Raw genomic sequence first — 13,480 nt, 5'->3', positions numbered from 1 at the left:
TGCAAGGTTTGTCAAGATCGCTTTGCCTCGACGGTCCGTATCATGTGGTCCAAGGTGAGCTAGCTGTAAGGAAACTAGCAAGCTTACGCAGGAAATGTGATAAGAGATGTATATAAACTGGCTGGAGTCATTGGTAACGGGGTCCAGGATACCGGCTCAAGCAAGCTTCAAGGAATCAAGCGACAAGAATACACTTACAACGTTCTCTCTCAGAGACAACTTTATCTTTGCCTGCCCTATTATCTGCCTTTTTTTTTCTCGCTGTAGATTCGGAGTACAAACCCGCAGCTAGACCCCTCATCAAAATGCTGGCTCCCATTTGTCTACTTTTGTGCTTTAATTTCGCCTTGCTCGCTTCAGCGTGCACTGATCCTGGTTATGACTGTCGCCCAGGCCAAAGCTGCTGGCCTTCCCTGTGTGAATGGCAGCACTTGAATGCGAGTGTTGATGGCCATCTCCACGAAACCGTTCCGATTGCTGCTTCCTGCTATAAGAACTCTATCCATTATGACGCAGCGGCTTGCCAGGAAGTCGCAGGTTACTACGGCGACAGTATTCGTCGAGGGAAGCAGTTTGGACAAACATACTGGTTAAACTGGGAGACTTGCCGCAATTATGGTTGTGCGTTGCTCGAATCAAATCCAAAAGAGACCACGTATGGCGATTGCTCCATTGGAAGGCTAGCATCGTATTACGTTGACGTTCGAAATGCTTCTCACATATCGGCAGCGATTCACTTTGCAACAGCCCACAACATTCGCATTAGTGTGAAAAACACAGGGCATGACTTTTTGGGACGATCCTCAGTGCCAAATAGCCTCGCCATCTGGACTCGCCATCTCGATACGCTTAAACTCTCTTCCAAATTCACTGCAGACAGCTGTCCTTCGGCAAACGGCCAGAATATCGGCGAGCTGGGAGCTGGGGTGGTTGCGGGTGATGCTTATCGCTTCTTCAGCGGTCATGGCATGGATATCGCTGGTGGATACGAACAGTCGGTCGGACTGGCCGGTGGCTTCGCCCAAGGTGGGGGAGTCGGGTCGTTCACGACTACTCATGGACTGATGGCCGATACCGCCATTGAGTTTGAGGTGGTGACTGCCGACGGTGAAGTGCGCATTATCAATAAGTGCAATGACCCGAAGTTGTTCTGGGCCATGCGTGGAGGAGGAGGCGGCACATTTGCAGTCCTCACCAAGTATCGACTGCAAGTGTATCCCTCGCTGCCAATCCATGTGTACACCTTTACCGCCAGTTTTACCGACATAAGCAATGGCACTAATGCTACAGCCAGCGTTGCTCTTCGCGAGATCCTTACTGCTCATGCGGAGAATCAAATCGCATGGTCAGCCCAGCTGGTTACGGGCCAATTTGAATACTTTCCCGAGAAAATTGCCCTCAGCTTGGTGTTGCCGTTCCGTGACGATGGTTCCAAGTTGAAGTCTGCAACCTTGTCAATGGCGCAGTTCCTGAACAATAGAACAGACCTGTCAATATCAGCAAATAGCTATGATTCTTACGCGAATTACGCAGAATATCTGTCCGTCACTGCGGCTAATGCCAAGATCACTGAGCCGTCAGGCATCTTCTCCGTACTCGCAAGCCGACTTATTCCTCGCAAGGTTTTTGCTGCTCCCAATACAATTGAAGAGCTGGTGGAAGGCGTGATACATGGGATTTCAACGGCGCGAAGTCTTCTGAAACTTACAGGTACCCAGGTTGTTCTGGAAACTCCAGTTTCCAATCCCGACCTGAATCAATCATCATCTGCTCATCCAGCTTGGCGCGGCTCCCTTTGGCATGTAATCCACGTGGGCGAGTGGCTGGCACCAATGGAGGACAATGTTCTGCAACGTGCTGCCGATGGATTCTTGAAGATGCTGGACCCCCTCAAGAGATTAAGCCCTGGTGGTGGAGCCTACCTGAATGAGGCTCATTATTTGGAACCGCAATGGCAGCAAACCTATTTTGGTTCATTCTATGACAAGCTCGCGAAGGTCAAGGAACATTATGACCCTACCCATATTTTTGATTGCTGGAAGTGTGTTGGATGGAGGGGTGAGCAAGAGTAGGTCTTTTCCCAATGCCTGTCTGACATTTTTAAACACTGACAATATTGCTTAGTCCTTTCTATTCCTGCTATCTGTGAAAAGCCAGATCGCGATTTGTTTAACCAGGAAGTTGGCGTGCAACTGTCTATCTAAAGGGACGACATGGGAAGGGAATCATGGTTGAAAGGGGCCCTGCATTAGTTTTTTTTCCGAGTGTCTGTCTAACAGTGCTATCCCAGCAAGTCTACTCTGGTGGACTATCACGAAAACACGAGCACAGTGTTTAAGGACTGGAGGCTGCAGTGGTAGAGCCGATTTCGTATGGTGTTATAATGTGATTTATAGTATACAAAAAGTTCATCTCGTTCCTGAATAGATTGCAGCCCTTGCAAAGTAACGTGGCGTGGCATGCGTACAACCAGGGTGGTTTCTCGTACACGATATCGAATAGCGTATCGTGTATCGTTTCCGTTACACGATACACGATACGCAATACAAAAATTCTTACGCGATACAATATTGCGTATCGATTAACTTTTTGTGGGGAGGAAACCTACGTACTTGATCATCTTCTCCTCTGATCATCTCGACCCTATATTTGTGGGTCGTTTCGGACCCCTCAGCTCAATGCCGAGCAGTGGGGACATATACAGCAGCAACTTTCGATTCTGGGAAACAGAAGATTCGCTCGCAACCCCAAACAGATCCCAGTGCGAATAATCCGATGGGAGGACCGTCGGGGCCACCATCGGGTTTTCGGGAGGTCCCAAAGCCACCTCACGCCGGCTGCACAAGGGTCGGTTTGAGTCCTTTGATCAAATACTTCCATGTTCCGACTGAGAGAAAAAAAATGTATAAAGAGGATGGTGGCATCCGGTGGAAAAAGACAATAGTGATTAGGCTTTATCACTACACATTCTATCCTTCCACAACCTGCTACTTTCCATACTTACCCTTCAAACCGATAAAAAAACCCCCCAAGTCTGCTTCAGGTCTACCCAAGATGAAGTTCACTGCCACCATTATCGCCGTCGCCGCCATGTCTGCGGTCAGCGATGCATGCAAATGCTTCCAGGGCGCCAATATCAATTTTGGCGCCTCCCGCACTTGCTGTGCCCAGGCGGGTGGTAACTGGACGGGCGATGACTGTGCTTTCGCCGGCACCAACGGCAACCTCGGCAAGTTCAACAGCTGCTGCGGCTCCAACGGCAGTAACTCCGACTGCTAAACTCTCTTTCCCAACATGTGAGTGGGCATTTTTCATTACATCTTCTGAACTACGTTGTGGGTCTTTATCTGTTTACTAACCTTCAATCTAGAATGCTGGGGGTGTGGTTTTTCGTGTCTCACTTGGCTTTCACTGAAAGCGTCGAAATATTGAGGACAGTAGCCTCGCTGCAGGCTCTATGGATGGCAGATTTCTTAGGATCGAAAGCGTACATCTGATATGGCGCAGCCTTTCCCTCAGAAGGTGAGAAAGGCTGCTGGAGGTAGATAAAGGACTAGCAGCAATGACGGCAAGGTTTACAATATGAAAGCTGTTGTAGAATTTGGTCTTCGTCCTCGACAAATGTACCAAAGTCAATTAAAAACGGGCAGTTATGCTATATCCAACCATTGAAGCATATAATAGTAACCCTGGGGCCAACTTGTCTGACCTGATGTGCGATACACCACGGTGTACTCATAACTAAAGCTACTAATACGTCGTCGTGACTTGGGCCATAGATTGGCGGTTTCAATTATTGTACCCCAAAGCATCCACCGCTATACCAGTTAAAATGCTTCCAGAAGAAAACGCAAGCCTTTGCTGCCCTACAATATTGCATTCATGATCGCAGCGGCCAGGGGCGGTTGACCTGACCTTAGGGATACGTAGTTTGGGAGGACGCTTGGTGGCCTTGAGCCACAGGGTGCACCTAGTGGCGTATCATCTTTTGGGCTAACGTCATCAGCAAGCCATTTGGGACCTGGCGCGCTCTTCACGTTAGCACCCATATCTCTTTATAAACCCTTCCTTGCCTCTAGGTCTACGGCGCGATTTCTCTGCTCCAATACCAGGTTCTGGCAGCATGATGACTCGTTCCTCAGACCACACACTATGCTTACCGTCGTTGCCACCATGTCACGGCAATCCAGAGCAGGCTGACCAGTTTGATGCTCTTTCTGTGGGTGGCATAGCAGAAGCATTCTCGCCCTAAAACGCTGACACATGGCAGTTTCTTCTCCACGTATTTACTGTGATTGACCGAACGGCACCGTAGTGAGATTGCGGGGTGCCTCCCCTTGCATCCCGAGATTACGTCGATATTAGCATCGATCGTCCCCGTCCTTCCAGACAACAGCATGCTCACGCCGCCGCCCGGCACTAGGCCATCCACTGCCAGTCCAGCTCCTAGCTTTGCCTCCACTACGTTGCCGAGGTTGACACTGCTGCGGAGGCACGTGTCCTGGCGAGAAATCAAAGACGGAAACGCGAACAAGACAATATCTCGCAGAGGGCAGAGCCTCATCCAACGAATTCAAGCAAAATGGCATAGAAGCGAGCCGTCAATATTACAAATGAAGCTGTGGAAAACATGGCGTCTATCGGTATACTGCAGGCTCGTACGAGAATATTGCAAGGAGACGCGCTCGATGATCCGGGGCTCAGGTAGGAACTGTAGAGTTCAGAGGTAAAGGACAGCAGTAAAATAGTTGTGTCCGGGCGGGAGAAGGGCTTTATGCCTTTGTCGGTCAAAATGACAATATAGTGCACTTTCTTCACGTTTTTGAATGTGAAGACTCCGAGCATCTTCTGCAAATTTCCCAGTTATGCCCATGATCGTGGTAGATGTGTGCGCAAATTTCTTTGCTGAATTTGACGAGCATGCCCTAGCAGCAGTCCTTGGACAGGTAAGACGCCGCGATGGTGAACGAGGGCTCCTTCTAACAGCACTAGGTTTTACAGGGTCTGCTATCCATGACCGCTGCCGGACTCGGCCAAACCAATTTTAGTGCAAGAAAAATACTGATGGACTATGATGGCAACGTGAAAATTGGTGTGATGGTTGGTTCATGGATTTTTAAGATTGTTATCAACTAACCTTGTCCTTCAGCCCGGGCCGTATACTCTGAGCAGTGGCAGAATCATCCCACCATGCTGCTACCGCTAGTCCACCAACTGATGTATCCGTGGGATTACGACAGTAGAATTACATTTCAGTCTGACAAGTGGTCAAACAATTCCGAAGCAATCGACTTCTGCCAAGCATTGTTGCAGCCCAATGCAACCATGGACGACATGTTGACAGTAAGGCCCATTCCACAGCTATGCGTTCAGCAGACTAACGGGAGTTAAGAGCCGCCCCCCCTTGATGCTGCCCTGGAAGCGAGAGGATATCCGAGACCTCATTATGCTTAGAGACTGGAAAGCTCCAGGGTATTCTCCTGGCAATATTCATAAATCGTGCTGGACAAGCGAGTTAACATCGGTCTAAAGTCAAGGCCCGTGGAACGATCCAGCTTGGGTATGATAGTTGCTGAGGAAAATGTTTCCAGTGCGCTGGCCGAAAGGACGGATTGACGGAGAACGAGGGCCTCCGGCTGCCAGTATAGGAATGTCGCCGCTTGTGAATGTATCCGCCATTGCCATCGTTGCCAGGAAAATGATAGCAGAGATTAATCGCGGTTGTGCACACTGTCGCCTGGACCATAGCTCTTTTGACTGTGACCGTTTAGAGACGGATGGTAATTTGCAATGCTCTGCCTGCCAAATTGTAGGTCAGAATTCGCAGGCGTTCGCAATTCATTAATGAAAACAAAACAAAACAAAAAAAAAAAAAAAACGGTAGCCACACAGGCTTGACTGGCATCGCCGAAGCAGTTTCCATTCCGGATGAGCAAGGATGTCCGCCCACAGGCGCTGTGCCACGAAGGACGGCCTCGTGGCAGGGCTGTTCACACTGCGCCGTCGCAGTGGCAGGGACAGTCCTTCGGCTGCAGCCCCCGATGTGGGACACCCCTAGAAAGAGGACAGCACCCTGGGAGGACATCCTCGCTCAGAGGCTGGCTCTACAAGTCCGTCCTCCACTATGCGATGGCCTTCGCAGGCCAGCGGTTATCGGGGCTAGCATTCAATGGACATCCCAGCAGGAGGGCCATCCATCAATAAACTCAATTTATTTTCGTACGTTTCGCCGGTCGCTCTTCACCCCCAGGTCTCCTTTTCTCAACCGCCCATTGTGGTACTACATAAATTGCATCGGTCCCCTTCGATCTCACCCGGTCAAAACACGCTTCAGCCGCCAGCACTCGATTCTTGCTACTAAAAAGACCCATGTCCCTCCGCAGGTACTTGATCGCTAATCGCTGCACCTCAGAAGGATCTTCCGTATCCGCCACAACCACCCGATCCACTATCCATTCGCCCTGTTCTAAAATCTTAAACGCAACCCGCACTTTTTCACCGTCTTCCGGCACCGCGGATCTAGCCTACGCCCGTTAGCAACACAGAGCATCAACAATCACACCAAATTTCTTCATACCTCGATAGTTTCCTCCGTCTGATTTCCCATCGGCGCTTCCAATGGCCTGTCGGAGACGGCCGGCAATGCCCTTGAGAACAGTGGCAGTGGTATGTCCTCCGTTGGGGCCAGATGCTCCTCTTCTGAGTCAAACGCACCCCGTATCATGTATTCTAAACCGGCGGCTCCATCTTCTACCGCACGTCCTTCGCCTGGTGTTAATGGTACGTTCTCCAAAGGTTGGCGTCGCTCAGTAGTTGGCTCATCAATGTCTTGGCTTCCCCCACGCATAGAGTTCACAATATGTTTCTCAGCCAAAAGCGCTTGAGACAAAACATCCTTCTCCTCCGTGGCAGCTTTGATATCCGCCTCCAGGCGCTCTCGGCATACTTCCAGAAAGTCAATATTCTGTCGCAAGCCCATCTCCTTCTCCACGAGCTTGTTGTTAGTGGACTGGTGTTGTTCTTTCAGTGACGCTATCGAGTCAACTTTCGCCTGTTCGTCTTCTGTGAGCGCTCTGACTGTAATTGACAGACCATCGATGGAGGAACGTAATCGCACTTCCTCTTCCTCCAATTGTCGAATGACCAAGCGCTTGTTGCGTTCCATCTCCTCCAGCTTGTTCAGCTCGTTCTGCTTTTCACTAAGCTGCGCTGATACCTGTAGCAGTCTTTCCGTCCCACTTGCATCCTCGTCCTCAGTTGTTGCTTCTAAGTGCGTGGCAATACATTCCAGCCGTATATCTCCCTCCATGTCCGCTCGACCCTGCTCCAGTTGCTTCATATGAGCATGTTGCTCTGGCTCATTGGCCGCGAGGGTCTCGAGCCGAATAACCTGTTCCACTTCCCGTTGCTTCAGTTTCTCAAATCTTTCTTGGAGGTTCTTTTCAGTCGCCGCCGATTCAGCTGCGCGGGCTGTTATGGCAGCCTCGAGCCCAGCTAACTTTTCCGTTTGCTGTCGCTCCTTGGTCAAGAGCATTTGTAGCCGTGACTCAGCGTCCCCAGCCTCTTTTTGTGCAATTCGCAGCTTCGTTTGACATTCGCTTTCCCGCGAGGCAATTTCCATTCGAGCACGAGTCTGGGGGGAGGCAATAATCGTTTCCCTTGTACGCTCGATGTCCATGTCTACGTCATGAACGCTTTGTGCTTCGGGCGCATCTTGCATGGCCTCACAAGAGATCGCAAGATCCTTCCCAAAAAACGCAAAGTAGGTGGAGCGTTGAATAAAAAAGGACGACAGATTCCTATTTTGTCGCGCCATGGTAGCATGCAGCTTGTCTAGGAACAGAAGTGGTTTGCATCGCATATGATCGGAAACGAGTGGCCGTCCACATTGCTTTGCGGTCGCGCCAGCTGCTACCACCTCGGGCTCTTCCACATCAACATCTTGGCTATTGCAAATAGGACGGGCCGCTTCCATCACAGTCGTGACTGCAGAGATACTAGACTCTATATCTTCGAAATAGAACTGGTCTGGTTTTCGTGCCATCTTCAGAAGCCGGTGCGCAATCTGGCGGTCCGGGTTACCCTGGAGCAGCTTTTTAATTTCTGTGGTTCTGAATCCAAGCTTGTACGCGAGCGACGCGAAATCAAACAACACCATCTCATCAACACCGGCAGTCTTGTAGCCTGCAACTATGTGCTCCCGCTCGGGAGGCATATCTTCGAAGTGGCGGCGAGCATACAGCCACAATTGTCGATAGGCCAAGTCAAAGTGATCTGCCCCATTCGTCGCAACCATCGCATAGGAAGAGTTGGACACCTGCACCAGACATTCGGTGCCCTGATCGTCCACATCGGGATAAGCGGATTCCAGTGCAGAACGGATGGTCTCGTGGAGTTTTCCGGGGAACAGCCTCTTCATGCAATGCGCTGCATCCTCAATGTACTTGCGGTCTTCGAAGAAGCTATGGAGTGACGGCACCGTACAGTCGACAGTGGCATCATATATTTTAGACCAAATTCTCTCTCTCTCAGCCTCAGTGAATGCGCTGAGGATATCGCCACTGCGTATGCGGGCGTGCAGGTCACGCGCTTGCTTTTCGCAGGCTCCTGGCGCCGTCAATTGCAGCGCTTCCAACGACGTTCGGTCGAGTTTCATCATAGCGCTCTCGTTGCCGTCAAAAACCGAGTGCCAGAAGTCTTTGATGTGGTTCAAATAATGTAGCGATTCCTGACGGTCAGCAATGCGCACCAGCACAAGTAATACAGCAGTGCATACCTCATGGCACCCCATGGATGTCATTTTGTTCACAAGGCTGAGTTTCAGATCTCCATAGAGGACGGGTATGCGACGAAATGCATCAAATGCCACGCAAAGTCTGGGGTCAGTCACTATCTGGTCCATCCGATTCTTCTTGTGCCCGGAACCAGACGTGGCGCCCAGGCGCGCCTTCCATGTATCTTCGGCACGCGAATTCTCTTGCCCAAACACGCCTTGGTACTCCCGTATCTTGAAATAGAAGTCTCCGTCAGCTGGTGCCTGTTCGCAGGCATATTCTTCTGCCAAGTCCCGCCTCGTCTCGTCGCTGATGTCTGCACCTGGTCAGTCGTACGACTCCGTGGCGGTTCGCGGAACAGACCTGCAGCATAGAGATCGACCACCCACCGCGGCTCCGGTGAGTTGAGAACCTCTCTGGCGGCTTGGACACGATCTTCTCCTCTAAGACACTTCAGTTGGAAAGCTGAAGGCAGATCAAGTCGCGCAAAGGAGTCGCCTCTAGCTACCAAGTCTCCTCGAGTCAAGTTTGAAATGGCTAATGCGTCTTGTAACTCGGTTTCGCTGATGATCGCCGGTATTCGATTCTGTGTTTCTCCAGGGTTGCAGCCACGTTGCCCTTGGAAAAGTTTTATGAGTCTCTTAACATTTTTTGTGTCTGGTCCTCTCGAGTATGGGAAGCACAGGTTGTCGAGTCTGATGTTGACAGCTCCAATGTATTTTGACGACTTCTCTTGCCGGATACGACGCGATACGGCTACAAATCTAGTTCTCGTCATAGTCGAACAGGAACCGCGGAGGGTGCTAGAAAACCAGTGTGGGCTATGGGCGGTGGGGGCGGTGGGGGCGGTGATTTTAAAGCTACCGCCTACTCGTAGGGCTGCATCGCAACAGCGCTACAGCCTAGCCACATATAGTGGTGTTCAGCTGCCATCAGCAGCAGGTTCGAGCGGCTTACCCGATAAGACACCTTTTAAACGTGGCAATTACAAAAGCAAGATTGATTTCGCAGCTGCGCTACGGTACCGTGGTATCTTGTGGCCATATTGTGAGGTCATTAATATTAGGTCCATGAACGAAGATGTTTGGATGGAAATAGCCATGAATGAAATGATCCGTTAGTGACCTATCGACGCTACGAGCGGTCCAGCAGGTTCTAGGCTAGTAAGTACTGGTAGAAGACCTGTAACAGAAGCCTATGCCAGGAACCACCACAGCCTGCGCCGTGCTGGTCACTTAAAATTCCCCGTTGTCCCCGATTTGAAACGGGCCACGTACAGCAGCTAGCGATTGGTGTGAAACTTCCAGCCGATAACATGCTCTCTAAATCTGAAAAGCATACTACCAACGTTGACTTTGCAGCTGTGCTGCAGCATGATGATCAGCTTGCTACAAAAACGCAGGAATACGACGAGCCAATAAAGAGCAGCTCTGCTCCTGCCAAACGTTTGAAGAAGAAGCATGGCACTTCTCACACTGTGGTTCCTTCGCGGAAGCAGGAAGATTTACTTCGTACGCAAACGGCCGCAAACCCGCTCATGGTACATGAATCTCTCTGGAACAGTTACAAAGAAGTCTACAGCATCCAATTTGGAAACGGCGCGTACTTTCCCGTAGCGCAGCGGACAAAGCTCCAACCAGACAAGCATTCCCTCTGCATCGTGAAAAGGTTCGCTGGCGCCAACGTCGACGGACACATACACGCCATTCGACAGGTTAATCATCAGCAATTTGTGCAGGCTCAAAAAATTTTCTCTGTACAAAACGAGTTGTTTGTTACGTTTGAGTTCATGCCAGTGTCTCTTGCAGAGGTTGAAGGAAATCCTCTCCTAGACGATCTCCAGCTTGCATCTATACTAGGACAGGTATGATGCTCAACTTTAGCGACATTTAAGATCACTGCTGAGATAGTTAGGTCGTGGATGGTTTGTTGTACCTGAATAATAATTCTCTAGGTCATGGCCAGCTCACATGCTCCAATATTCTGGTCGATATGCACGGAAATGTGAAGCTTTGTAAGTCGCCGTGCGAGACTGCGAAAACGTCGGACTGACTCAGCATAGGGGGTCAGGAATTCCTTCACGATCACTTCAACTTGAAAGAAACTATGCATAGTATCGCTGTCATTACAATGAGACTTATACAAGGATATGCCAAGGAAGATGGGCGGATTGGGCTAGACATGCCAGACCGGTGTCCGCTTGGCTTTGACTTTCTCTCTGCCCTTGATCAGATGACGAGCATCGAGGATCTGACTAAAGTATGTATACAAACATGTTGGCCTAGAAGGTATGCTAACTTGCGTAGCACCCACTGCTGAAACAGCATTGGCACAGGGAATGGCTGGTGGGGCTGGTGTCACTGGTCCTCATTTGGTGTGATCGAGGATATAAAGTTCACCCGAGAAGAGACAGAATTTAAGTCTAGATGCAATTTTATAACTTAAAAAAACGTTCTTGGTCATTATTGGCAGAGAGTCCGTGTGGTTTGAGTGAAAATTCTCCCGCCCACACGCGATTCGCAGTTGATTCTCGATACAAAGGCCTGAGGATGAAAAGGGAGAATAACTTTACAATCGATGGAATCCAAAGGATAACTTCACGACCTGGCGTAGCGTATTGATGCGTCATGGCTGATAGTCAGTGTACATGATGTCTATATTGCTGCGCCGATTCTGCCACAACAGATCGTTCAGCGCTTCGCGAATAAAACCCTTCGCAGATACTGCAAAAATGTTAGCTTTGCCATGATGGAGAAAGGCAACGCACCTGATATGACTGTCTTGCTCCCGGAACGTCGTTCTCGCAGCTCCGACGAGACAACATCCGCAAGAGGTATTTCACCGGAATATGCTGTGGCTCTGTCGCCGAATTTTACCTCATTTATATTCTCTGATTTGATATAGATTGAGATGCGGAGATTCTACGTGGACAGATTAGTATGGCAGTCACTGGCTGCATGGGCTACGTACATATTCTCCGTCAAGCTTGTCTTCGTCGAGCGCCTCGTTTAGCAATTTCTGGGCGGCGATCCCGACGCCTTGGAAAGGTCAGCAGGCGTATGCTACATACATCTTGGTGTTTCTCACCTGTCCTATCTATTTGCCATACAAGATGAATTCTGCGAGTTAAAGTTGCGCGACTGTTTTGATCGTGGATCAGCTTCCGCAGATACGGTAGGTGAGCAGCAATGCCAAATCCGGCGGCCAGCATAACGACATTTTCATATGAATGTACTGGTAGCTGCTTTCCATACGGCCCGCTGAACATTGCCCTGCGTGTGGCAGGGCCGTAGTCTGACAGAGCGCACAGACTTTTGGTGAAGCCGCCGCGAGGCTCGATAAACAGGTCGAGATGCTTCTGCGGCTTTTCGGACCAGGATATAACAGTAAAAGGATGTGTCTGTGCGGCCGAACCCAGACTGGCTGACGGGATCCAGAGGCCTATGTACTGTCCAGCTTTCACCTTCAGCGGCCTGGCCAACTGCAGGGTGACTTTGATTGCGCCGTTGTCGTATGATACTCGTGCCGTGGAAAGTCCTGACCTGTTTTGATATAAGACGCTGGCGAGCCAAAAGATAGCAACGGTGAAGAATAGAGCTCCGCCAATATACAGGTACAAGCGCGGGAACAGATTTATGGACGAGGCATGCCGCCAAAGACCGTACGCAAGGGCGAACGAGAGTATCTGATGGATGCGCAGTGCAGCTTCGTACGAGACGCGTCGCAGTGCCAAAGGGATCAGCTGTGCGCATAGACATAGAATGGACTATCATTTGTTGTTGTTAGAAATTGGCAATACTTTCGCAAAGTGACCTACCACCAAGGCAAACACATCTTCTGGTGCGTGCAAATCCAGCCTTCCCTTCGCTGCGCCAGCTGCAGCCGCGTGGAAGACCGCAAGAGCCGCAGCCAAAGTCCCCGCTAGAGCGTGAAGGCGCCGGCAGGATCGTAGCGATAAGCCAAGGAGATCGGCGAGAAAACCAAGATATGGCCCTGCGAAGCAGAAGATGAAGTTGACGACAGAGAGAGTGCCAGATCGAAGAATAGCCTGATCCATGCTCGGAGATGGAACTACGATACAAGAAATAGTGGCCCCGACGTACGCTAAAAGTAACAAGACATCACTACGACTCCAGCGATCAAGACATTTGCCGCCGCGTACCACAGTTGGGTAGACAAAGTAGTCAGACACTACTCTTCCCATCGTATCGACAGGAAGAAGCATGAGTTTTAGCGCAAGCGGGCAATATGCCTGTGTGAAACGGTAGACTGGAAGGCGCAGAGCCAGTAGGCAAAGCAAGGCACCACAGACCACGGAGTACAAGAGGGTGATTTCGTACATGGCCACAGTAATGTTGGTAGAAAAGAAATTCGGGTCCAAAAAAGTACAAGTTCGATATTTATATGATTTGGCTAGCTGTGGTAGCAGCCATTTGCACACAAAAGGCTGTTTGTCTGATAACTACCCATGGTTTTTTCGCTGCCACCATTGCAACCAAGCTACTAATAAGTCGCCGCTGCAGTGTCTGTCCAATTCGAAACCTCAGACTTCGTTGAATTCTCAACACGAGTGCACATGTACCGGCGTATATCTACCATATAACAATTTAATGGCTGGCGGTGACTCTTGGCCCCAGTTTCGCAGTAAACGGTTACGATGCAGCTGCGAGCGGGAAAAAGCGATGCTGAAGTGCCCTTGACTTGAC

General features: G+C 50.2%; 6 protein-coding genes across 6 annotated transcripts; 4 read left to right on the top strand and 2 right to left on the bottom strand.

Annotated features, from left to right (window-relative positions):
- Positions 1–305: 305 nt before the first annotated feature.
- Positions 306–2,072, top strand: BBA_00709 (FAD binding domain-containing protein; the record flags this gene model as incomplete). Its single annotated transcript, XM_008595806.1, has 1 exon — positions 306–2,072. The coding sequence occupies one exon, from the start codon at positions 306–308 to the stop codon at positions 2,070–2,072; it is 1,767 nt and encodes a 588-aa protein (XP_008594028.1).
- Positions 2,073–3,054: 982 nt separating this feature from the next.
- Positions 3,055–3,279, top strand: BBA_00708 (uncharacterized protein; the record flags this gene model as incomplete). Its single annotated transcript, XM_008595805.1, has 1 exon — positions 3,055–3,279. One exon carries the CDS (start codon positions 3,055–3,057, stop codon positions 3,277–3,279), a length of 225 nt encoding a protein of 74 aa, XP_008594027.1.
- A 1,118-nt stretch (positions 3,280–4,397) lies between these two features.
- BBA_00707 (uncharacterized protein) lies at positions 4,398–5,648 on the top strand (the record flags this gene model as incomplete). Its single annotated transcript, XM_008595804.1, has 5 exons — positions 4,398–4,704; positions 4,864–4,946; positions 5,002–5,092; positions 5,150–5,343; positions 5,592–5,648. 5 exons carry the CDS (start codon positions 4,398–4,400, stop codon positions 5,646–5,648), a joined length of 732 nt encoding a protein of 243 aa, XP_008594026.1.
- Positions 5,649–6,495: 847 nt separating this feature from the next.
- Positions 6,496–9,552, bottom strand: BBA_00706 (uncharacterized protein; the record flags this gene model as incomplete). The annotated part of the gene is made up of 4 exons (XM_008595803.1): positions 6,496–6,519; positions 6,578–8,728; positions 8,777–9,090; positions 9,138–9,552. The coding sequence occupies 4 exons, from the start codon at positions 9,550–9,552 to the stop codon at positions 6,496–6,498; spliced, it is 2,904 nt and encodes a 967-aa protein (XP_008594025.1).
- A 537-nt stretch (positions 9,553–10,089) lies between these two features.
- Positions 10,090–11,154, top strand: BBA_00705 (uncharacterized protein; the record flags this gene model as incomplete). The annotated part of the gene is made up of 4 exons (XM_008595802.1): positions 10,090–10,638; positions 10,689–10,788; positions 10,837–11,033; positions 11,110–11,154. The coding sequence occupies 4 exons, from the start codon at positions 10,090–10,092 to the stop codon at positions 11,152–11,154; spliced, it is 891 nt and encodes a 296-aa protein (XP_008594024.1).
- A 245-nt stretch (positions 11,155–11,399) lies between these two features.
- BBA_00704 (ferric-chelate reductase) lies at positions 11,400–12,831 on the bottom strand (the record flags this gene model as incomplete). The annotated part of the gene is made up of 5 exons (XM_008595801.1): positions 11,400–11,497; positions 11,542–11,695; positions 11,745–11,812; positions 11,862–12,540; positions 12,592–12,831. The coding sequence occupies 5 exons, from the start codon at positions 12,829–12,831 to the stop codon at positions 11,400–11,402; spliced, it is 1,239 nt and encodes a 412-aa protein (XP_008594023.1).
- Between the last annotated feature and the right edge of the window lie 649 nt (positions 12,832–13,480).

The sequence above is a fragment of the Beauveria bassiana genome, assembly GCF_000280675.1.
Source record: "Beauveria bassiana ARSEF 2860 unplaced genomic scaffold BBA_S00002, whole genome shotgun sequence".
Lineage (NCBI taxonomy): Eukaryota > Fungi > Ascomycota > Sordariomycetes > Hypocreales > Cordycipitaceae > Beauveria > Beauveria bassiana.
The sequence above is the reverse complement of the archived record's forward strand: the minus strand, read 5'-3'. Positions and strand labels throughout refer to the sequence as shown.